General features: G+C 33.6%; 3 protein-coding genes across 4 annotated transcripts in view; all 3 read left to right on the top strand.

The window, feature by feature from the left end:
- Positions 1-6,511, top strand: part of LOC129807762 (dentin matrix acidic phosphoprotein 1) — a 43,894-nt gene extending 37,383 nt beyond the window's left edge. For both annotated transcript variants that reach the window (XM_055857241.1, XM_055857240.1), the window contains 2 exons: positions 284-448; positions 5,133-6,511. In XM_055857241.1, the coding sequence (XP_055713216.1) occupies positions 284-448; positions 5,133-5,198 (231 nt within the window). In that variant the 3' untranslated portion in view covers positions 5,199-6,511. The remainder of the gene's footprint in view (positions 1-283; positions 449-5,132) is intronic.
- The window catches only part of LOC129807774 (protein stunted), a 351,397-nt gene that overhangs the window by 249,784 nt on the left and 77,042 nt on the right, over positions 1-24,571 (top strand). The window lies entirely within an intron of this gene.
- On the top strand, positions 12,543-24,208 carry LOC129807751 (run domain Beclin-1-interacting and cysteine-rich domain-containing protein). Its single transcript, XM_055857215.1, has 5 exons — positions 12,543-12,910; positions 13,221-14,105; positions 18,911-19,914; positions 23,321-23,840; positions 23,896-24,208. Exons 1-5 carry the CDS (start codon positions 12,692-12,694, stop codon positions 24,088-24,090), a joined length of 2,823 nt encoding a protein of 940 aa, XP_055713190.1. The 5' UTR covers positions 12,543-12,691; the 3' UTR covers positions 24,091-24,208.

The raw sequence follows: 24,571 nt of genomic DNA, 5'->3' as shown, positions 1-24,571 counted from the left end.
AGCACAAGCCGCCCTGATTTGATGCACTTTGACATGAATTTTTTTCTGTGTGGTTCCTCCTTTATTCAAGATTTTTTGTCTTGGAATATCCAAGATTTTCCATGGTCTTCCTGTTTTTTTTTTTTTAAATTTGTCTTGTTTGACCCAAGAATTGGATGCGGTTTGAGTATCCCTCCACTTTCTGATTTTCAACACATTTTTTTGTTGGTTCTATGTGTACAAAATACCAGAAAGTTCATCCGGATTTGTAGGCAAGAGTCAATTGACATCCTTTCTCTTGCAGCTCTTTGCCGGAAGTATGGGTACTCAATCCCAGGATGAACGTGCCAATGCCCCAGATGGTACAGAAAATGGTGATGGCTATACTGAAGGCATCCCTGGGCCAGTTACCAGGCTGTTTGTGCTTGGCAACCGAGGACTCTCCAATCTCATTCAAGATTTAATTTTGGTAAGTGGTTCAAGATCGCAATCTCCCAAATGTACACCAAAAATTTTCAATTGAACACATTTTTTTTACGAGCACGAGAGAAATCTTTTGAAACACTGCAATAAGATCACTTTTTTATTACCGTTTTTTGTTTAGTTATGAAATAACTCAAACCATGACCAATATGTTATAGAAATTATTGCACCTTGAGGAAGATGACTTTGTGGCGTGACAATTGTGTGTAAGAGTTAAATCCCTGTCACACTTTCTTGTGCCATTAATCACAGATTTTCTGTATGTGAAAGCTCTGTAACAAGTTATGATTGATTGCGTTCAGGGAATTGATGAAATTTCTTGGATTTTGAATATTAAGTAGCATTCAGCCTGTTAAAAATGTTGAAATTACATTTTTTTTTAGATTATTAAGGCTTATGTACTAAATTGTACTAAAATATGCAGTGTGACATTCTTGTAATTACATTTGAAATTTTGTACAAATCTAAAGCACATTTTTTATAAATAACATTATTTTTTAATATTGAGAATGTCTCAAACATTTAGCACATGACTGTACTAAAGTGGCTCAGAGAAGAAATTTGAAAAGTGTCGTAAAATACATTAATATAATTGCTAGAACTGAAATAGAAATAAAATGAAATGAAATAGAAATAATTCAAATGCCAAAACCATTTAGAACATTAATGTACTAAACCATCTAAGAGTAGTCATTTTATCATTTGTTGTAAACTGATCTAAAACCGATGAAATAATTAATATATCTACATTTTTCGATAGCGTTATATTATTCACGAAATTTAAAGTATTAACCATGATTAAATATTTAGCACATGATTGTACTAAAGCATATAATAGTAGTATTTTATCAGTTGTCATAAACTGACTTAATACCAACGAAAGATGTGGAATATCTACATCTTTCGATAGATTAATATTTTGTATAAAATTTTTAAAAAAAATTATATATGATCAAAATATTTAGAACATGAGTGTCCTAAACCCACTAAACCATCTGAAAGTAATTATTTTATTATTCGTCGTGAATTGTCCTAAATATTTTTATTTATATTATTTGACTTATTTATATTTTTCGATCTCTTCATAAATTTGCATGAAATTTTAAATATTAAATATGTTTAAAATATTTAGCACATGAGTGTAATAAACCATCCAAAAGTAGTATTTTGTCATTTTCTGTAAGCTAACCAAATACCAACCAAAGAATTGATATTACATATCTCTCGATAGCTTCATTATTTTCCAGAAAATTTTAAATAGTAAATATTTTAAAAATATTTTGCACATGATTGTACTAAAAAAATTAAGATTAGATATATTTTACAATTTCTTTTGAAAATATATAATATCGACAAAAAGACTGATATTGAAACGTACACAAAAATAATAATTTAATCTTAATTTTTAATACCTCTGCTAAGTTCTTAAAAAGTATTTTTTAGTACATATAAAAAAATACGTTAAAAAAGATACATACTTAGAGATTTTACATCTGTTTTACAAACATCGCATAAATTTTAATCACAAAAATCATTTCAATATTAATTTCAATCATAAAAAATATCTGTTTTAAAATTTTAATTAAATTAAAATAAATATTAAAACGAGGTGAAAATTAAATAAAAAATACAATTCAAAACAGGAAAAATTTAATTTAATACTAAAAAATTTATATCCGGCTATATTTTTTTAATTAACATAATTAAATGCTTGACTTGGAAATACTTTCAAAATTAGCACATGTGATAGCCCTATAAGTCAAAATTATTATGAGTTTCATCACTTTTCAAATATTTCAATCAATTTAAAGGGAAGTACTTATTGATCAGTCAAAAAGAAATAATAAAATTTGCCTGATGATATTAATTTATCTTTTATCATTTTTAAATTATTAGGGTCCTTAAGGTATATCGTAAAATATTAATCGTAACGACTTGTATTTTGCTTGAATTGAATTACTTTAGAGCTTTCAGTCGAAAAAAAATATAGTGATTAGGACTATTCAATTCGAATAAATCTTAAATAAAAAATAATAATTCAATTAGAAAATTGAAAGGGAAATCTGTCTACTAGATATCTTTTTTAGTACATGATTGTCCAGACTGATTTTGCGGCTTACAACAGCCGGTGTCATTAGGGAAACCAGGGAAACCAAGAAGGACTTGTAGGAAGAAGTGGGGCACCTTTACGGCGTTATCACACTTGCACATTAAAATTTTAATGTGATTCACATTAATTGTCGCTTGTGAGCGTCCAAATATGTTATTTGTGTCTTTGAGTCACTTAATATTTGGGGTTTTTCTATTTATTGAAAAAGAAGTGGCCTGCAAAAATAAGTTTAAATTTACCTAAAGCATAAATATTTTTCACATTAAAAAATTAAAGAGAAAATCGCAATAATTTTTCGCATTAATGCTATAAATTAATTTATATCAAATTTTGTGGGCCAAGTCTTCCTTTTTATCAACAAATAGATCAAATTTTGAATATAAAATGATTCAAACACACAAATTACACATTTGGACTTCACCAGCGACAATTAATGTGAATAATATTAAAATTTTAATGTGCAAGTGTGATAGCACAGTTAAACTGAGACACTTTTGACCTAGATTTTTTTCTCTTAATTTTGAAAGGAACTGGATCCAAAGGGTGTATAAGTGGCTCTCAGAGTGTACTGTAAGCGGCAATCGGCAAAATTTTGTCGATCTGGAGATAAAAATCGACTGATCGGAGGAATCGGCAGATTCAAATTTCAATTCACTCATAATGAAGTACAGCGTTCGTTTAAATTCGTGCGAGTCGTTTAAACTATATCATTCGTTTAAATTCGTGTCGTGGAATTTCTGCGAAAATTCTCCGGAATTTCTACAGAATTTCTGCTAAATCAGCAGACCGGCAGGAGATCGACAAATCCTTGCGAAATTACGGCTGAACCAGCTTGGCTTTTGTCTCTTGTTGACATCTCACCAAAAAAAAAACAATCTACCCTATATTTGTTAATATGGCTTATACAACCCGTGAAGGAGTTTTTCCATCGTTTTACTCTGGATGTTGGTAATCGACGCTAAGACGGCGATGGACGCATGGGGGGTGGCTGATGTCTCAAGATGAAAATAAATACATACATTAGCAAATCGGTACAGTTTTTCCAAAAGATCGGTAGATCGGCATTCAAGTGAACCGTGAGTGCCACAATTATCTACCCCTTGATTGGATCTTACCAAGATACGATTTAGTTCCAGTTTAAAGTTGCCCGACTTCTTCTTATCATGAATTGCAAATTCCACCCATTTGTTGAAAATTTGAATTTTTAAGGAAGTAGGGTAAGTGAGCCAAACTTCGGCATAGTTGCATGCAAGCGTCAAAGTCTCAAGTTTGAAATGTAATATTTTAAATTCAAATTGATTTTTTTATTCTTTCTTCCTAAAGAGTGTTGCTTGGAACCTTGTAAAGAGTTTACCGTCTTTATTTACTCTAAAATCATTCTTAATACATTTTAAAATGAATTAATATATAGACATAGCTTTGGTGCCCTATTTCGGTCAACTTCATTCTCATAGTTCCTTGCCCTTCGGGAATTCTTCCAATATCTTTTTCACGTCATCTCGTTTGTCGAAGCTATATTTTTTGTTATTCTTTTGCATTGTATAATCTCTAGAGTACGTAATATCTAAAAGTTCATGGAAATTTGAGGAACAAAAGAGGTGGCCGAAATTGCAAGCTGGCCGGAATTTGGCACACTTACCCTAATTAGAAGGAGGCTTTCAGACTTCGAACACTGGATATTTTCCCCATGTTTCTTTAAGGAATATGATCTATTTTTTTCAGGGAATGTGCGACTTAAGACTAGCTATTAAAATTAATGTAGATTGCTAAAAATCTTCCCCTACAATTTTATTATCTCGAGAGAGTCATTTTATATTAAAAATTCTTTATTTTGTCGAGTATCAAATTATCAAACACAGTACAAAATAGGTTAATTCTAATCCAAATCCGGAAACGTTGGCAAGTTTTGCATATTTCCTGCATACTTCTCTGTATAAATTTATAATTGTGAGAATACGAGAAATATCACAATAATAAAACTAAAAAACCACTGAATAAATTAATGAATATGGATTGTATTTAAAGTAATTGCAAATCTCTTAAGCGGATCTCAAAAGATCGTGTCAAAAATTAATGAAGTTGCTTAGGGAATAATGAAGTATTTTAAATGAAAAACAAGGTTATTTGTTTTTATTATGGCTGTTTATTGTTTTATTTTAGACACTGAGCATTGGGAGATAAGGTAACTGCTTGGAAAATGAGATTATTTAGGGATTTGTGTCAATCTCTTAAGATAAGAGACTGATCTTTAATGAAACTGTTCAGAGCATAAAAAAAGCTCATAATTTATGAATTACTAAAGAAGGTTTTACACAAAGTAGGGAAAACTCTCAAAGTGATTATAAAACCCTGAAAATAGCCATTCAAATTCAAAGATACCAATCTCTGTGATCTTCAACTGATCAACGATCAACGTGATCATAAGAGTTTTTGGGTCATTTGACTACAGTAGTCACCTTGATCGGTCACTTTAATTAAGCATGAACTATCAAGACGATCTCCTAATCATGATCAAGTGCCAAATACTTGTATTAATTGGTTTTTTTTTCTTTTCTTGCAGCGCATTGCTCGAACAAGCGAGCGACTCGTGAACTTCAAGGCTCGTCTCATTACATCGCTTATCTAAGAAGGACCTCACCTGCGCTCATCTCATTTAGCCCAAGTCTCCAAAATGACTCTGCCGATGGAAATACTCAGCCACATTCAGCTCAAATCCCTGGGAGCTTCTTTCCTCTCATTTTCTTAGGCTTTTGCGCCCAGCTTTTGCGGCTTTTCCTGCAGCACTTTTCGCCCTCCTTATTTCATTGTTCTTCTCTTCCAGCGCTTTATTTATGAGAAGCTCTAACACTTTGTAAAAGGAATTTTATAATTGGTGGTTGGTGCATCCAATTTTAATGTGGCTTTATATTTTGGTACATTTCTCATAATTTATTCTCCTGATGAATGCGTTTAGTTGAAATTATCTCTCATTTTATTTCGCCTCTATCACCATCATCTATCGTAGTAGTTAAAAATCTATCATTTCTTCTTCTGCACTGTAACTAGAAAGTTTTTTTTGTGTATTTTTATGTAGCCAACTTACCTCTGTTCAATTTTGACTGTGGTAATTTATAGTGTTTGATTTTATTTTTCCTCAAATTTCATCCGAACACTGCCGCCCGAAGTAAAGGGGATCCTTAAGAGGTATAGGGCCTAAGGTATAGGCTCTCACTCCTCCTAAATCCTCCTGAACAAATGATTTTAAAATACTCAATGGAAATTTCTTCAAAAAATAAAAATAGTGAACTGAATGAAGCACTATTTAACGAAATTCTCTCGAAGAAAAGAACTCTCTATCTCTTAAAATAGAAGAAAGAACCAGCAGATAAAAAAACCTATCCACAAAAGATCAAAAGTCATTGTGTTGTAAATAGATTGAAAAGAAAATTTAAACTACAAAATAGGTAATAGAAAAAAATTGTGTAAATATTACATGCCTAATGTAACAAACATGGATTTAAAAATAATTCTCAAAAGAGCGATATATTAAAAAAAAAATTCAACAAAAGTAAATTTGTGATTGTCTCAATGTACGAGTATATGTTTAAGTCTTTTTTTTTATTGTAATTTAATATTATCCATCTTTGGTTGTGTAGAATTATTAAAAGAAATACGAAAAATCAATTAAAATTTTGGGAGTCTCTGTCAAAATAAAAAAAAATCGCTAATATGATTTTATTTTTGCCATAGACAAGGTTTTAATTTATAGCACCCCCTGTCCCTGCAACAAGAAAATTCTCCATTTGGACTGAGGCCAAGCGGGAGAAGTGGAAGTAAAGTGTGTGTTTTGTAATTATTTGAAAATCACAATGTAATTCTAATCACAAATATTGAGAAGATAAACAAAAAAAGACCATGTGTAAATAAGCAAAATATATTCCTTGTATGTGAGCGAAATAAGCTACTTGTCTTTTATTTGAGGAGCCAGATTTCCCTATTGATCCACTGGCGGCACTTTCTCTTGAGTTCGAACTCATTGAAGACCTTTGCAAGGTAAACCGAAAATTAGCATAAGGTAGGTGTGATACTCAAAGGAAAGACAAGAATGGATTTGCGACAACAGCGCCCCTAGCGTCGGTGTGACAAACCTTAGATGTTCTCGAACACTTCGTTCAAAAAACCAAAAAATGTCTCGGATTAAACGAAAAGGGAGTATTATCCACATAGTCCAAGATAACTTCTATTGAGAAATTATTATAAGAGCCAAGTCCAATAAATCGTAGGGAACGGTAGGGCAATTTCGGGAAACTGATTTACTGTACGAACTCAAAGAGAGAACAGTTTATACTAAGTCCTCAACTAATTTGTGAATTTACAAATATATGGCAGCAGCAACATATGTATGTAGTCTACACGCATGAATAAATTTATGATTTTTTTGGAGGAAAGTTATTTGTCAACAATATCCAGTCACAATGCCGATAGATTTTGCAACTCAAAGAATGTTTTACTAACAACAAAGATGTTAATTTTTGTGCCAAAAAAGCAGCAATTGCAGGGAGTGCTACTTAAGGACTTTAACCGTGGTATCACACTAGAGAATTTCACATTAAAATTTTAATGTGATTTACATTAATTGTTGCTGATATGTGTCCTAATGTGCAATTTTCGTCAAGAGCTTTTAGAAATCGAATCATTTAGTGATAAAAAATAGACTCGAGTCACAAAAATTGATTTAAATAGATTAAAATAGCATAAATATGGTTGATAATTAATGAACAAATTAATGAGAATTGAGCAAATTTATGAGCAAAATTTGCTCATTAAATTTTCATCACGTAACTACTTTATTGCAGTCATTCGCTTAGTTTCTGTATCACAATTTTCTCACCAATTTATTCATGATTAAATTGTAATAAAAATTAGTGCTAATATCTACTATTTATCGTGCACGAGATGGAGAAAGGTCAAAAGACATTGAAAAAGATCGGTGAAGAGGATAAGTAAGAAAAAAGCTAACCAAAAACGTATTCGATCTACAGTAAACTCTCGCAAATTCGGCTCTTTTAAGATCGGGCTACTTTTTAATTCGAGCAGCGGTTACATTTGAAAAAAGTTTGTTGTCATTTTTCAAGTTTGATTATGATTATCAAATGAATCAAATATGCTTAAATTTGGTTTGTATTAGTTTTGATGTGATTTTGCATTATTGAGGGATTGTCATGCAATTTACGTCATATATGAGTGTGTAAACTCAATATCTATATGCACATGAATGAAAAATCGTTGCATTTCAAAAAGTTTCTCGCCCGAATTTCTGTCTAATTCGGCTGACATTTCGGTTCCATATGCCCGAATTTGGGAGAGTCTACTGTACATTTTATATTCCTACATAAACTTCTAGGATTTCGTGGTCAAATAAGATGGTGACCGAATTAATTGAGGCTGTACATCAGGAAACCGTCATTTGGAAATTTTGCTCTTTTGCTATGAAAGGAAGAGTTTTCATCATAAGAATTGGTAAAGATGACGAGCAATAGTTATAGTTATGATCAGAATTTACCAAATCTAAAGTATCATAGCTTCTACCTGATGTAGTATCAAAATTGACAAGACAATCAAATTTCTTGAGGAAGACGAAAATTCTCTGGATATTGTCAATGGATATTGTTTCTTATAACAAGTAAATAATTTTAACCATAAAATTATTTACTAAAGAGACATACTTAATACATAATTATTAAAAGAAAGACGAACAAGTTGCAATACGTCAATGCATTCTGGCATTACACTTTCGTCCAGATTAACATCATAACTCTTAATTGGGATGTGCTACCACCTCCGCTGTATTCTCAAGACCTGGCCACTTCCGATTATCACTTGTTTTGATCGATGGTGCATAGTACTCTTGAGCTACACCAGAGGTGTGCAAGAAACCGTTGAAACCGAATTAACGTCAAAATAAGTTTAATTGTTATAGTAGCGTTTTGACCATTGACGTACATGTTTCATTTGACGTTAATTCGGTTTCAACGGTTTCTTGCACACCTCTGAGCTACACTTTTCCAATTTCGAAGAGATGCGAAATTGGGATGATAAATAGTATCGGTGCAGAAACACCTCGTCTTATCGATATCGTGCCCATGTATTGCCAGAGAAATGGCAAAAATATGTGTCTCGCATGGGCCAACGGTTTGAATAATGTTTTTGTATTTCTCTAGAAATTTTCCATTTTCACTGAACAAAAATAATTCAAATGAGGACCTAGTACAGGGACTTCCGGCTTAAGTGAAAACGGATTGAAAGAACTTGATATTAATTGCCTACTATTGGGAGCTCATTTATAAAATAATTTTTCAAATCTCCCTAAATGTATGCAAATATTTTTCACGTAGTAAATTTGAAATACATTTCTTAAGACTCCGGCACACCTTTTAGATCAGGAAAATTTCCTGAAGCCGAAATTCGAATCTTCTTCTCTCTCATAGGGTGGAGTAACCACTCATCGCCATGTTTAGGAAAAACGGGAATTCATTTTATTATAACTTTTGAACACTTATTACAAGATAACTCAAATTTTACACAAAGTTACTTAAACGTATTGGTTTCAGACTCATGAAAACAATAGTCCTCCAATTTAACCTTGGACTACTTAAGAAACTGATTTTTATTAACAATGCAAAAATAACCACTTCGTCGCCACCTTTTACCACTTTTCGCCAGTTCTGTAACCACTTCTCGCCACCTACTTGGAAAGGTTCAAACTCAATTATTTTGGGCAATATTATGCAAAGATTACATTCAGTATTTCTCTTTCCGCATGATCACCCTATTATTACTCATCTTAAATGATTTTTCTTCCCTTTTATTTGAGAAATCAAATTATTGGACTATTGCATAAAGTAAACAATTCAGATTTGACAACTGAGCATCTATGAAGTGAAGTTAGCATCGCATATTTAAAAGAGATGGCGACAAGTGGTAAAATCATTCCAAAATATTACCACTTTTCGCCATCCCTCATTTTTATATAAATATAATATAAAATGAAATATTAATTAACTAAACACCAATTTTATCTATTTCACAAGTGTAATTAAATATTGAATAGACAAATTATTTATCCAAAAAGCTACATTTTGCTTGATGAAAATCTGGTGACACTTAGGATATTGGATAAGAAATATTGGATTCGATGCACTTACTTAAAATATTGCTCTAAAAAATGCTCAAAATCGTAAATTCAAAACGAATAATTACTCTTTTTCGACTCTATACGTAGCAGGAGTAAAAATACAAATAACTTTGCGGCTCATTTATTTCATAAATCGCGAAAAATAGCGTTTCAATTTAAGTGGCGAAAAGTGGGGCACTGGCGAGAAGTGGTGATTCCACCCTACGCTTTGCATATGGGTGTAAATCAAAGACTCAATGCTGCGTGCCCCTTACCCTATGTTAGACGGGTATTGAAATTTCAAATCCAGATGCATCGATCTCAATCGATCTTCATCAGTAATGAATCGGTTAAATACCGTTTTTTTATGTTTAAATTATGGGTTAAGATCAGTTGAAATTTCGAATAACAACCACTGAAAAAATCAACTTTCAGTTGAAAAGGAATCAATTAAATTGCAGAATTAAAATTCAACCCTTAGTAATGGCCCAAGTTCAATAAATACTGGTAATAATTATTATAATAGTACTAAAATGAAACAACAAAATAGCGTAAACTTCATTTAATCTACTGGTTGAATATTTCTACAATTATCGTGTGTAATAGAATCAATTCGATTATCGTAGTAATTTTTCAACCGATTATTGCTGCAAAAAGTTCAACTTTCAACTACAGTACTGTCTCTCTATATGTACACTCTCTATATGCACAGCTTTTGTGTCGGTTGCATTCAAAATCAATTTGTTTACATTTTGACAAAATAATAAAGAAAATTATTTTCTTTGTAACTAATTTTTCTTGTTTTTAATTTTCTTAATTTTATTTTTTTCTGTCTCATATTATATTTAAAATAACACGGGAAATTCTAGAACAATAAAAAAATGATAATTTATTAAAAGAAAGAAAAAAAAACCGTTGGGAATTTCAAAAAAAATTGTGCATATTCAGAGAGAGAACTGTCAAAAAAAGTACCCAAACTGTGCATATAGAGAGACAGCACTGTACAGTGCTTGCTTTGTAATCCGGATGATTGGGAAACAATATGACAGATGTCCTTCGTAATCCGGATGGATTTTTTGAATTTGTTCAACGTCTCGAAAATATAATACAAGGTTTTTCTTCTAGAATTAGAATAAAAGTTTTAAATAAGCTTAGAAAGACATACAGTAGACTCTCGCAAATTCGGCTCTTTTAAGATCGGGTTACTTTTTAATTCTGGCAGCGGTTACATTTGAAAAAAGTTTGCTGCCATTTTTCAAGTTTGATTATTATTATCAAATATGCTCAAATTTGACATGGTTTGTCTTAGTTTTGATGTGATTTTGCATTATTGTGGGATTTTCATGCAATTTACGTTATATATGAGTGTGTACATTCAATATCTTCTATATGCACATGAATAAAAAATCGTTGCATTTCAAAAAGTTTGTCGCCTGAATTTCTGTCTAATTCGGCTGACATTCCGGTCCCATATGCCCGAATTTGAGAGAGTCTACTGCAGAGGTGTGCAAGAAACCGTTGAAACCGAATTAACGTCAAATGAAACATGTACGTCAATGGTCAAAACGCTACTATAACAAACCAATGGACAAATCCGGTGATCGTCGGATGGGAGGAGGTTCAGCCCAGAATAAAAAATTCTTTTCTTCCCATGGGAAGAATATGGGAAGAAAAGAATTTTTTATTCTGGGCTGAACCTCCTCCCATCCGACGATCACCGGATTTGTCCATTGATCTAATATCAACGTCGGTTCCCTACATTACTATAACAAACATATTTTGACGTTAATTCGGTTTCAACGGTTTCTTGCACACCTCTGGTCTACTGTAATTAGAGAATTCTAAGCTATTATACTTCATTTATTAAACAAAAGCATCACAGTATAATTCATTTTAATTGCTGAACACACATGCATACATGACCTCAAAATCATTTTAAATGTAACCGTCAATAACTCGTCCGGATTACGTCGATCCGGATTAGAGAGCGGGAACTGTACTTTCGTTTGAACTCATTCTCCTTCTTTTTATATTTTGTGTAATCAGTGGAACTTTTGGAGGAAAATTCAACTTACTTTGCTTTTCAAGTATGAAAATTCAACTTGTTTGCTACGATAATCGTTTGAAATTTACTACAATTGCTCTCCTTACACGCGATAATCGTAGTACAGACTCTCTCTCAAATGGGCATTTGGGGCGAAACGTCATCCGGTTTATCGATAGATTTGAGCGTCAAAACCTTTGTAAATTCCACAAAAAGCACTTAATTATAAAGGATCACGATAAAATAGGAAAAACTACAGCGAATTTGAGCAAATTAGCTTCATAATTATACGTGAAAATTGTCAACAAATTTTTTCGCCCGATTGAAAAACAGCCGATTAAGTGAGAGTCTACTGTAATTATTTTTCATTGTGTAGCTATTTAACGGACTTTTACAAATGTCTTATTTAAGTACTTAATGTTAAGACTGAGTCATGCCCTATTAGTTTCGCTATTCGCCACAAAATGCTGTCATCAAGTGATACAAAGTCAGATATTGTAAAAAAGAAATATAAATAAGAAATAAATCATTATGAATTTTGGAAGTTCTACTCATTTCTCATTTTTTAAATACTTACCAGAATTATCTATAAATTTGTCTTTAAATTAAAGTAACTAATGATTTTTTTTATTCAAAATTGATTCTTATTTGTATTTTTCTGTTTTATTTTATTAATTTCAATTTTTCCATAACCAATTTGAAAATTTCATGAAATTTCCAATCCTCATTCCGACCGTTGAATTTCAAATTGCCCCCATTCATGAAATCTCAGCGACAACTGAGCGACGTCGCTCAGTACTGTCAAGCTGGGAATGCATGAGATTTCCCAAAACAAAAATAGTGCACAATTATTTAGCATTTCCTTGCTTTTTCCCCCCACAATGAGTATCAACCCAGTTAATCCCTAGCACCAGGTGTCGAGATGAGTGAAAATGGGGCAGGAATGTCCTCGAACAGTGCGTCAAACTCGCGTGTTAATGCCCGCTGTGATCACACAAAGCTCCTCTCGGACGTCCGGGAAGCAATTCTTGGGGGCTTCCTGCACAGTGGGGATGTTCTGAGTGAAGTGGAGAGCTTTCCTAAACTCCTGCAGGCCATGGAGGGCATCCTGGTGCATGGCATGCGGATCTTCAAGCAAGATGTGAGTTAGTTTTCTTGTTTTTGGTGGGGGACTTGACCCAATTCTCGGAATTCTCTTGGCCAGTTTATGAGGTTTCTGGGCAGTGGGGGGGATGGGTGGCTTATCTGTGATTAAATATTCAGCTGTTTTTCGAGTTCAACAATGGAATTGTTATCTCTCGCCACTCTGACACAGAGATTTCTTCCGAATTTGTCCCTGTCTGGGAGTTTTTGGTAGTCCGTTAGGGGAAGCTCCTCCTCTTGGGTTTCCTGGATTTTTTTTTTTGGGGTTGGTGAGGTTGTATTAGTGATTTTGGTGGGGATTTTTGTAGGGATCTCCGGATCTGTGGCGATTTATTGAGGCTCTGAGCTGGCTCAATCCCTCCATGGCAGTTTCTGTTGCTCACAGCAACCTCTCGCCAGTCCACATCCCTCACTCCCGCATCAAGTCCAACAGGGAGCTAGCTTGGCTTTTTGAGTGTCTCAAGAGTGGCACACTTTCGGTTAAATTGTCCTGGCTCCTGTCGGACTTTGAGCATCTCAGCAATTGCTACGAAGCTTCAGCTTTTCTGCGATCAGAGAAATTCACCAGGGCCCTGTTCCTCTGCCTCGAGGCCGTAGAAAGGGGCAGAATTGAGGCAATTGATCGGATTGATCCGAAACTCCTGGCTGAAGAAGCTACGCACCGGAGATCGAGTTCTCATCCGGAATTCTCAAAAATGGGCAATAAACCCTCCCTCAAGGTCAACTATGACAGCCCCGAGGAACCAGATGCAGCTGAAGCCACCGAAGAGGCTCCCTCGAAGCCCAAGCCCGCCCGAGTGCGCAAAAAGGCCAAAAAGAGTCGCACAAAGAAGCTCCGCAGGAGCAAACTCAAAGCCAGCAGCAGTCTGCCGAATATTCCTGCCTTAGAGAGGGAACCGCGTGCTCGTAGCATGACCATCACCCAACCCATTTCCATTCCCCTGAAGCCAGTTCGACTGACGGCGGAATCCCTGGAGCAGAATGCCCAGAAAATTGTGCCTTCCTTCAGCTACAGAACGCCCCGGGATGCAGGATCAGATTGCGGCGGATCGGCGTCCAGGACAATGGAAAAGTCCACTCCGACGGATCTGATGCCCATTCAACTGGTCAAGTGCGATGACATCAAGATCCACTTTGACAAGAGATTCACGCCAAAGACTCCAGCATCGCAGGACACAAGCCCAGCAATTCAGGTGAGTCCTGTCCAAGATCTTTTATCCAGGGAGGAATTCTGGGAATGGGATGGGAGCTTCGATTGTGCAGTGCATTGGTCAATATTTGAAGAATGTCAGCCGATACGCTGCATATGCAGAGCAATAACAAATATTTGCCTCCGGAACGTTCCATGCAAAAACAAAGTGATAGGAAAATTGTCCGGGAAAGGGAAAACCATTTTTACCACTTCACTGTTCTGTTACAGTTCTTAGAATGTTCTAAAAGTTCATGTGGCTATCAGAAGTAGGATATATTCTTACAAAGTCATGAAGCATATGCTTCATCGGGCTAATGCTTGATACTGCTGAAAGGGTTTCATACTTTTCGTTCCTGAACGTCCATGATGTCTAAACAGACAAATTTCCCGAATCTTAAGAGTCTTGAAGGACTAATTGTCCTTATTCTAAAATTCTAAGTCAAAATTCCAGCGAGAATACTGAAATTTATTCAAATTTATTGAAGTTCAAAATAGGCTCAAACAGAAGTAGATTTTGATTCTCTAATAGTGTCTTGGATAAAAGGTAAATGTAATTGTATTTGCACAATTTCGAATTTTCATACTAAATTTTCGAACAAGGTGGGGAAAATTTATCAAATATCACACTAAAAAGCTGGCAAAAGAGTTACTCAGTGATTATGGAGTGATTAAATACTGGAGCAAGAACAGTAAACGCCGTTGTTCTGTTTTTTTCCTCACAACAATGTGAAGACCGTCACATTTTGACACTTGAGCACTTCGAAATTCGAACAGGATGTAACTCCTTACGAAAGTATTAAGAAGTAAAAAAGTCTCTTTTTTGGATCTTCAAATAGATTTTCGAATTTTTCAAGATCTACTTCTGTACGGAAAGAATTGTAATTCCCAGATTTGGAGGAATAGCCCTTTGAATTCGAAAAAAACTGCCATGAAGTCAGTGAAAATACATCAGAAAAAAGCTTATTGTCCTGGCCTATACGAAAAATGGTTTGTGTCTTGCATTACTCAAAAAACAACGATCCTAAATATGGTGGGTGTCTTGACTATTGAATAGGCCTTTCCATTATTTTTCATGCAGGAAAACCACGATAAAATACAGAACCCAAACATTTTTTAGGGAACCCGCAGGGAAGTCTGAGAACTGGATCATTTTCCGAAGAGTGCTGCTTAAACGCTTGTTTTTGGACTGATGAAATTCTTTTTTACTTCTTCTAAATCCATAGAATTATTCACTGTTTCATTCAGAAACATAATATAAAAAATATTATCAAAAATACTTTTAAAAAAATTATAAAATAATGATAATACTGAAATAAGTTAGCATGCACTAAGTGGATCGTCTCTTCGCTAATTCGATCAAATGGCCTTTTAATTGGATCACTCAATTTACAAGCATATTAAAACGAGAAAATAAGTTTTTATTACATTTTTTAGAATTTTTATTGGATTATTTCATTAACATTTAATGTGAAAGACAATCTGTGGTGTAATACCTGTCAGTTTTCTGAACAACAATTGGAGGAACAGGTTGGCCAACAGCAGACACCATGAAGAGTGTTGTGGGACATTCCCTCGGTTCAGAATTTTTAAGAGACAAAAATATTATTTTTGCTTTTTCTCAAAGTTTACGGAAATAAAAAAAATATATTATTTTAAGTGGATTATCTAGTTAGCGTAGTCATAAACGGTCCAGATAGCGAAGCGCCCGGATTAGCACACTCGACTATACACATTAGAAGCAATTTTCGTCAAAAATTGTCTTTTTTTTAAAAGAATTCTGACGTTTCTGCATACAAGGATAGGGGGAATTTTCTTTAAAAAGGCATTTTTCAAAGAAAGTACACCTAGTGTGTAGAAGTCTTTAGAGAACCGGGAACTCGAGCCACTCTGATTGCTTTTGAATTACCTGAGCGACTCAACCGAAAAAAGGTAATTGTCTTGGCTAACTGTCGCTGATTACTGCGTCTGGACCGGAAAAATGATGTAGCTTTCTCCGATTTTTATTCTAATTCTTTCTAATTGAAAATTATTCTAATGCATTCATCTACGCATAATTGCATTAGAATTAGTAATTCTCTATAAAGCTTATTTTCTAATTTCTTTCAATTTAATATCTTTTATATTTGTATTTTTTGAGGAATAACTTTATCGGCGATGCACCCGAAAAAAGGTTGGTGACTTGGATGTTTCCACCAGAAAAAAATGAATTATACTTTAACGACACCTGAAAAAAAAATTAATCTATTCAAATAATTATTCTACTACATTATTCTTCACGGAATAGTATTAGGTACAGAATTACCTTTTCGTATTTAAATTTTTTTCTGCATTGCATTTTACCAAATTGCGTTTCAATTCTTATTCTGATCAAAACGACTCGCTCGAAAAAAATGTCTTGACGTAAATTTAAAGTAATTTTAAATTTTCGAAAAGTTTAAGTATTTTTTTAACGGAGAACGTGTTCCTGTAATGAAAAAAAAAATTAAATTTTTCGGATGGTCGCACAAAGATATTTTTTGTATCAAGTCGCTAGGACCAGCGACAAAGTGACTTCTCAATAAATAAAAATTAAAAAAGAGATTAAATTAAAGGAAATTCAATAAAGTAATTGTGTTTTAGGTAAGAAGAATTCATTCTATTGTGATTACGTGTAGAAAAGTGCATTGAAGTTTTTTCAGTTTAAAGAATTTTGTCGGGTCATTCGCTGTGATCAGCGGAGGATAGTCAAGACAGCAACCATTTTTCGGGTAATAGTCTTATTGTATTAGCCAAAACACACTATTTTCCGGGTAATAGACCTTTTGGTCTAGCTAAGACACATACTATTTTCAAGTAAGCCGAGACGTCGACCTTTTTCGAGTAAATTTTGGCTCACTTCAGGACAATAATAAATTGATTCAAATTTCGTTCAAAAAATTAATTCATTTTTTTAATCATTCATTCAGACCTAAAGGCTTAGCCAAATGAATTAACTTCCCGAATTCATTAAGCAGCAATATTTTTGAGGAAAATGTTGTTTAGGTTATTAGGGTATCTACACATTATAAGAAGTTTTCGTCAAAAATTGCTCTTTTGAAGGAAATCGTTCGCACTGTTGTAGGTAGAAACGTGAAAATTCTGTCAAAAATGCGATTTTTGACGAAAATTTCTTCCAATGTGTAGAGCCCTTTAAACGCAAATGATCTAGTAAATTTCAAACAATTAGTAAATTTGTTCGATGTTTAGATTTTCAAAACCTTAGGAAATGAGCAAAATCTCCAGTCTGAAGCTGTCAATTTTAATAAAAAAAAGATGCAAATACACTTAACGCATAGAGCTTCGGCATGTTTTTGTCTTATTTAGTAAATTATGATCTCTCATATTTTTTCTACACTTTCCATATTTTTGTCAAAAAAAAAATAGAAAACTGGAAAACAATTAGCCAAGACACGCACCATGGTCAGTACATTGTTTGCTTCAATTTACTGAAATTATTCCCTTTCAGTTTTTTTTTTTACAATGGTTTTCTTTCCAATTCGCCTACTAAAATTTTTTACAGATGTGCATTTAATTAGCTTTCGTGGTGTGTGTCTTGTCTAAATTCACAATAAAAATTTTACTGCACAGTTTTCTGAGTATTTTTTCAACTTTTATTGTATTGCACTAAAAATACTGAGAAAAAAGTATTTGCTGATATTTAAAATATTTATCTTGGATGTAGAAAAAATTAAAAGCACATCTACTATAAAACACAATGCAAGTGCCAAGACACATACCGTCTTGCTATAAAAGAAAAGTATATTTTTTTAACACTTCATTTAACTAAAATTAGCCAGAAATATGGCTTAAATGTTAAACAAAACGAACAAAAAAACAATGACTTCATTGTGTTTTTCATTGGAAAACATGGTTGATCGATGAAAAACTCAATGGTGAAAAGGTACACTTTTAATTTTTCTGAGAAATTAACAAATTAAAATTTGTGAATATGAATAAAGCGAAAATTATTCGGAGCAGAATTAACTAAATAATGAAACTTTGATATAGAAAATATATAAATATAATAATTTAGTACTGTATTTATCATGAAAACAATGACGTTTCCATTTGGAGTAGCGAAAAATTTCCATTTGGAGCAGGTTTTGAATTGGCTTAATTTACCCTACTCACCTAAGGAGATTTTTGAATTGGTTCTCGTGTACAAAGTTTTTCAGCTACGAAATTTCACCCCTTGATACTGGCCGTATACCAGCCCTGTAAAGGTTTGTGTCTTTGCTAATTAAAATTATAATAATTAACAGGAAGCGTTTAATTCATTATGAAATTATTCGAATGCTATTCCGACTAGAATACAGTATTAGAATAATTAATTAATTACATATTGTCTGCTTTTTGATATCAGTTTATGTTCAATTTATCCAAGACACATAATTGGATGAGATCGTTGAAGTGAATCTTATAATTTTCCAATAAATAAAATTATGCTGAAAATTGTGAATTTATTATCATTTATAGTTCTTTTTCTCGTTTTTTAGCAGTCATTAATCGAAATCGCAGGAAATCCTATTCAATAGTCGAGACACAAACCATTTTGCACACTTTTAACCAAATAAGTCCTCGTCTATCTAATATAGAAATTTAAATTATTTAAAAAAAATCTTAACCAATGGGAAGCCATTCTGTTTAGTTTTATTTTCTCATTTGCGATTGACTAAACCAATAGGAAAGAAGCCTGAAGGAGCCATTTGAAATAGTGCTTTCCAATTGGTTGAATTTTTCTCCACCTTTTTGCTTCCGTCTGAAGCTTCCCTTTCCTTCTTTTTGAAGGCTGCCGAGGCTGCTGAAGCATGTTCTTCTTCGGTAAATACTCCAAGCCAGAGGAATCTCTTCTCAGTGTTGTCCACCAAAAAATCCCTCTATCCCTATCTCGATGTCACCCTTGAGAAGGGCGAGAGTAGTGGAAGCAATGGGACCCCCTTCCATTCGAATCTCTATGCCTCCCCATCTCCTGGTGACTTCATGAACACATTTATTCCGCTGCCTGGTGAGAAAATCCGGAATCGCTACCGGAAAACATCTCTCATTGAGGGACTTGGTTCGAGTCCCTTGGGCACAACTCCCACCACAACTCGCCCTGAACAGATGTCTAGGCAACCCACAAGGGGTCAGAGCCTAGCTTCGTACCTCCAGACGGCTCAATTCTCGCAAACGAACTCGGATCTTGAGCGGGAGAATGCCCATTTTAGTGTGTCAGATGCCATGATTGCGGCCATTGAGCAGCTCAAGTGGACGAAAATCGAAAAGGAGGAGAGTCGGCTGGGAGTGAAATCGAGGGATTTGAGGTCAAGATCGAGACTGAAAAGATGGGATGGGGATGTGAATGGACCAATTCCGGGAACTAGTTCAAGTCCGGATAATGCCTGTTCTTCCACGGAAGACAGTTCGGAAATGTCCTTCGAGAACCTCAGTATTTTCAATGAATCCAATTCGTCCGACGAGATGAGACTGTCTGAATCCTCCCAGAATACCAATGATCATGTGGCCTATGCCGAATGGGGAGAAAATACTTTGGAAGCTCTGTCGGCAGAGGGCGTGGCTCTGAGTCTCATCTCCAAGTTCAGTGACAAACAACTCCCGCGAGCTTCGGAATTGCTGTGGATGAGTCCAGATAATGAACCGATGGTGTCACCTCAACCTCCTGGACTGACCCCAAATAGCCTCAATGGAGGCCACCCGGATGGGAGGTTCCGGATAAATTCGGTTCTGCGAGGAACCAAGGATTGGGCTCCACCAAGGCCACAAATCATCTTCACAAGACATCCATCGCCCAAGTAAGTCTACTCTAAACATTTTCTACGTTTTTACGATTTTTCTTTCAGAATTTATCAAGCAAATTTGAGGTTATGTTGCAAAAAGTGGGGTTATGTTTTGAAATAACTGGTATAACCTAAAAACTGTAAATTGGATGACCATATCTGCATTTTTCTTTCAGATATACAATAAAAATAATCAAAATTAATGAGTACAAATGTAGGTTATGGTGTTAATGCTGTAAACGTAACCTAACAATTCGAATTCACTATTACCCTTCATGATTTTTAATTTACAGTTATTAAAATTATCACAGAGGCATTTTCAATGGCTCTATATTTTACCAAAATCATTCTGGATTAAAATAACCGCAGGATTAATGGAAATATTCCCTAATATCCCAAGAATTTGAGGTTAGGAATTACTTGAAGTGAAAAAAACTCAGGAAACAAACACGCTAGCTTACTTATTAATCCCAAAGGTTCCTCTCAGTTATTTTTTCAAGGCTTTTCACCTGAATTCAAGAATGAGTCGCTTTCATTAAGTTTTTGAGGTTAGAATTTTAATTAGTCTTGAAACCCAATAATTTCCAGAAAAAAAACATAAATATTTTCCCTAATAATTTTCTAACAAGTATAAAAAAACTTGTAAACATTTTGGCAGGAAATCGAGAGAGTCTTATCCAAAGAAATTATTTTCAGTTTTTTTAAGGTTAAGTCTATTATAACCTCTCATTTGACATTAACCTCTCAACAAAAAATCATGATTTTTAGGTTAGGGTTTTTACAATTATCACAAGGGGATTTTCAATGGCTCTATATTTTACTAAAATCATTCTGGATTAACATAATTGCAGGATAATTCGAGATATTCCTTACAATCCCAAGAATTTGAGGTTAGGAATTTCTTGAAGTGAAAAATCCTCAGGAAACTAACACGATAGCTACTTATTAATCTCAGAGGTTCCTTTCATATATTTTTTCAAGACTTTTCACCCGAATTCAAGAATTAGTCGCTTTCATAGAGTTTTTGAGGTTAGAATTTTAATTAGTCTTGAAACCCAATAATTTCAAGAAAAAAAAACATAAATATTTTCCCTAATAATTTTCTAACAAGTATAAAAAAACTTTGTAAAACTTTGTCATTGTAAAGCTTGGGAACATGCAAAACATGGGCACTTTCCCCTATGTTTTGAGGTTAGAAAATTCATTCATTTCACAAAGAAGTTTTAAAAAGATTCTATGTGGTTAAATTACTTTTAAAACATTATTAAACTGGTAGAATAATATTTTTGGAACAAAAAACTGTTTTTGGGTTTTTAAGATTAGGTCAAATGGGTCAAACCGGTCAAACATAACCTCCAACTTTTTCCATATTCACTTTATCAAGAAAAAAATAACGCACAAGAAATTTCTTTTTCAATATTATCCCAGTAAATATTTTTCAAGTTTTTGAGGTTATGCTTAGCATAATCTCAATTTTTATTCAACTTAACCTCATTTTTTAAAAGTAACCTCACATCTCCATCGAATTCTTTAGTTATTTCCAAAGATTTCAGAGAAAAGCCTCCTACGATTAATAAAGGATATTTCTTGGGAGGCTGCGACTTTTTGGTCAGAAAAAAAAACAAAATGTGGTCAGTAAAAAATCAAATGTGGTCAGTTAAAAATAAAATTTGGTCAGTAACAAATCAAATATGGTCAGTTAAAAATAAAATATGATCAGTAAAAAATAAAGAATCTATCTGGTCAGTAAAAAATCAAATTTGGTCAGTAAAAAAATAAAATTTAGTCAGTAAAAAATCAGATGTGGTCAGTTAAAAATAAAATATTGTCAGTAAAAAATAAAATATGGTCAGTAAAAAAATAAAGAATCTGCTCAGTAAAAAATCAAATTTAATCAGCGTATATTTTGGTCAGTAAAAAGTTAAATTTCGTCAGTAGAAAATCAAATACGGTCAGTAAAAAATAAAATACGGTCAGTAAAAAATGAAATATGGTCAGTAAAAAATAAAGAATCTCTTCAGTAAAAACTCAAATTTGGTCAGTAAAAAAAAATAAAATTTGGTCATTAAAAAATAAAATATGGCCAGTAAAAAAATAAAGAATCTGGTCAGTAAAAAATCAAATTTTATCAGCGTATATTTTGGTCAGTAAAAATCAAATTTGGGCAGTGAAAAATCAAAATTGATCAGTAAAAAAAATGAAATTTGATCGGTAAAATATAAAAACTGGGCAGTAAAAAATAAAGAACCTGGTCAGTGAAAAATCAAATTTTCTGTGCTTCGGAAAGTTATCTATCGCCTGTTGAGGCAAAGCGAAATTTTCTGTGTTTTGGGAAGATATCAGTAGCACCTGTTGAGGCAAAGGGAAATTTTCTATGCCTTGAAAAATTATTAGTAGCACTTGTTTAATTTTTGTACAAAATTTACTAAAATACGAAGTTTCCGCAATACGAAATGTGCAATACTTTTTATCCGGATATGCAAAGTTTTAACTTTTATTGATTTCCTTTTAGTGTTTTATTGACTAAATTATTATTCACTGATCATATTTAATTTTCCACTGATTAAATTTCACATTTTACTGATTTAAAAAAATTTACTGACCAAATTTGACTTTTTACCGACCAAATGTGACTTCTCTGACCGAATTTGATTCTTTACTGACCAAATTTTTATTTTACACTGGCCAAATTTAATTTATTACTGACCAAATTTTATTTATTTCTTACCAAATTTTATTTTTTACTTATCAAATTTTACTTTTTACTGACCAAATTTTATTTTTTACTGATCAAATTTGACTTTTCACCGACCAAATTTTATTTGTTACTGACCAAATTTAATTTTTTCCGATTTTTTTAAAAAGTTTTTTACTGACCATATTTAATTTTTTACTGACCATATTTTATTTTTTACTGGTCAAATTTGATTTTTTACTTACCAAATTTGACTTTTTACTGGCCAAATTTAATTTTTTACTGATCAAATTTGACTTTTCACCGACCAAACTTTATTTGTTACTGACAAAATTTAATTTTTTTCGAGTTTTTTAAAAGTTTTTTACTGACCATGTTTAATTTTTTACTGACCAAATTTGACTTTTTACTGACCAAATTTTATTTTTTACTGACCAAATTTAATTTTTTACTGATTTTTTAAGTTTTTTACTGACCATATTTAATTTTTTACTGACCAAATTTGACTTTTAACTGACCAAATTTCATTTTTTAACTGACCGAATTTTACTTTTAACCGATCAAATTTTATTTTTTCCGAGTTTTTTTAAAGTTTTTTACTGACCAAAGTTGACTTTTCACTGACCAAATTTTATTTTTTACTGACCAAATTTGACCTTTTACTGACCAAAAAGATTTTGCCTCCTTGGGAAGTTGAATGTGCAGAAAGAAATATTTCAATTTCAGCCGGAAGGAGTTGATCACGCAGCAAAACTTCCGCTGCGCTGGTTGTGGAATGCGCGTTGCCAAAGCCTATGCCCACAAATTGCGCTACTGTGCCTATCTGGGGAAGTACCATTGCACAGGATGCCACAGGAATCAGATATCTGCCATTCCGGCACGAGTTCTTGAACGCTGGGATTTTTCTTGCCATCCCGTGTCTGTTTTCTCGTACAGACTCCTCGATCAGATCTGGTCCTTTCCACTCTTTCGAATCCCTGATCTCAATCCTCAGCTCTATGACAAAGTCAGGATGCTGAATTTGGCCAGAAACAAACGCGGACAGCTCAAGTTCATTGAGGATTTTATAAGATCCTGCCGCTTTGCCATTCAAATTCAGAAACTTTTTGAGAACATCCCCAATCATCTGACGATGGACATCGATGTGTGGTCAATGGTGGATCTCGTGGCAGTGAAGAATGGATCATTCAAGAGGGATGTCACTCTGTTCATTGAGAAGTGCGAAGAGCATATTATGAGCTGTGAGGTTTGTATCTCTTTCAGACTGTTCACAGGCAAAAAATTGAGATTTTCCCTTTCAGCTGTGCACTGCCCGCGGGTTCTTCTGTGAGTTGTGCACGAAGAAAAACGTGATATTTCCATGGCAGCCAAATATTCGACGATGCGGAGAGTGTGGGACGTGTGTTCATGACAATTGCTGGCGAGGAGAATGTCCCAAATGCAGGAGACTGAGGCAGAGGCGGAAGGGTGAAGGAACAAAGAACACTTCCGGATAGGAGGCAGATAAGTTAATTTATTTTCTTAGAAAAGACAAAAATTCCTTTTACAACAAGCTTCACGAGCCTTTCTTGGATGATGAGATAGTGCAATTATATTTTGATGACAAAGCAAAAATTTAGTGTTTAATCTTATCACGTTGAATACTTCACTTTTTTGGAGATTTCAGACTTCTGGACGCGAGTTTCAGGGGCATTTCACTGATTAATTCCAACGTCCAATTCTGCTAAAAGATACTGCCAAAGGTTATACTGAAAAATTTAAGGTTATGACTAGAGCTGGCCAAAATATGTATTTGCATGTTTTTATTAAGCGTTCTGAGGCTCTATTTTGACCCTTTATCTCCAGGAATTGGGCTCTTCGGTTCTAATAAACCCAATAAACATTATTCAAATGTTTTAAAAAGCTGCTAAAGGAAATGGAAAAGCGTACTAGTGTTACTAAATATTTTACTAGATAGTACTCTTCGCTAATTTTACA

This window comes from Phlebotomus papatasi, chromosome 3 (assembly GCF_024763615.1).
Source record: "Phlebotomus papatasi isolate M1 chromosome 3, Ppap_2.1, whole genome shotgun sequence".
Taxonomy (NCBI): Eukaryota; Metazoa; Arthropoda; class Insecta; order Diptera; family Psychodidae; genus Phlebotomus; species Phlebotomus papatasi.
This window is presented reverse-complemented; position numbering and strand designations above follow the sequence as displayed.

Coding starts and splice junctions, on each gene's coding strand:
- LOC129807751 (XM_055857215.1), top strand. CDS start 12,692: ATGAGTGAAAATGGGGCAGGAATGTCCTCGAACAGTGCGTCAAACTCG. Junction 12,911..13,220: donor TGCGGATCTTCAAGCAAGAT/GTGAGTTAGTTT, acceptor GGATTTTTGTAG/GGATCTCCGGATCTGTGGCG. Junction 23,841..23,895: donor AGCATATTATGAGCTGTGAG/GTTTGTATCTCT, acceptor TTTCCCTTTCAG/CTGTGCACTGCCCGCGGGTT.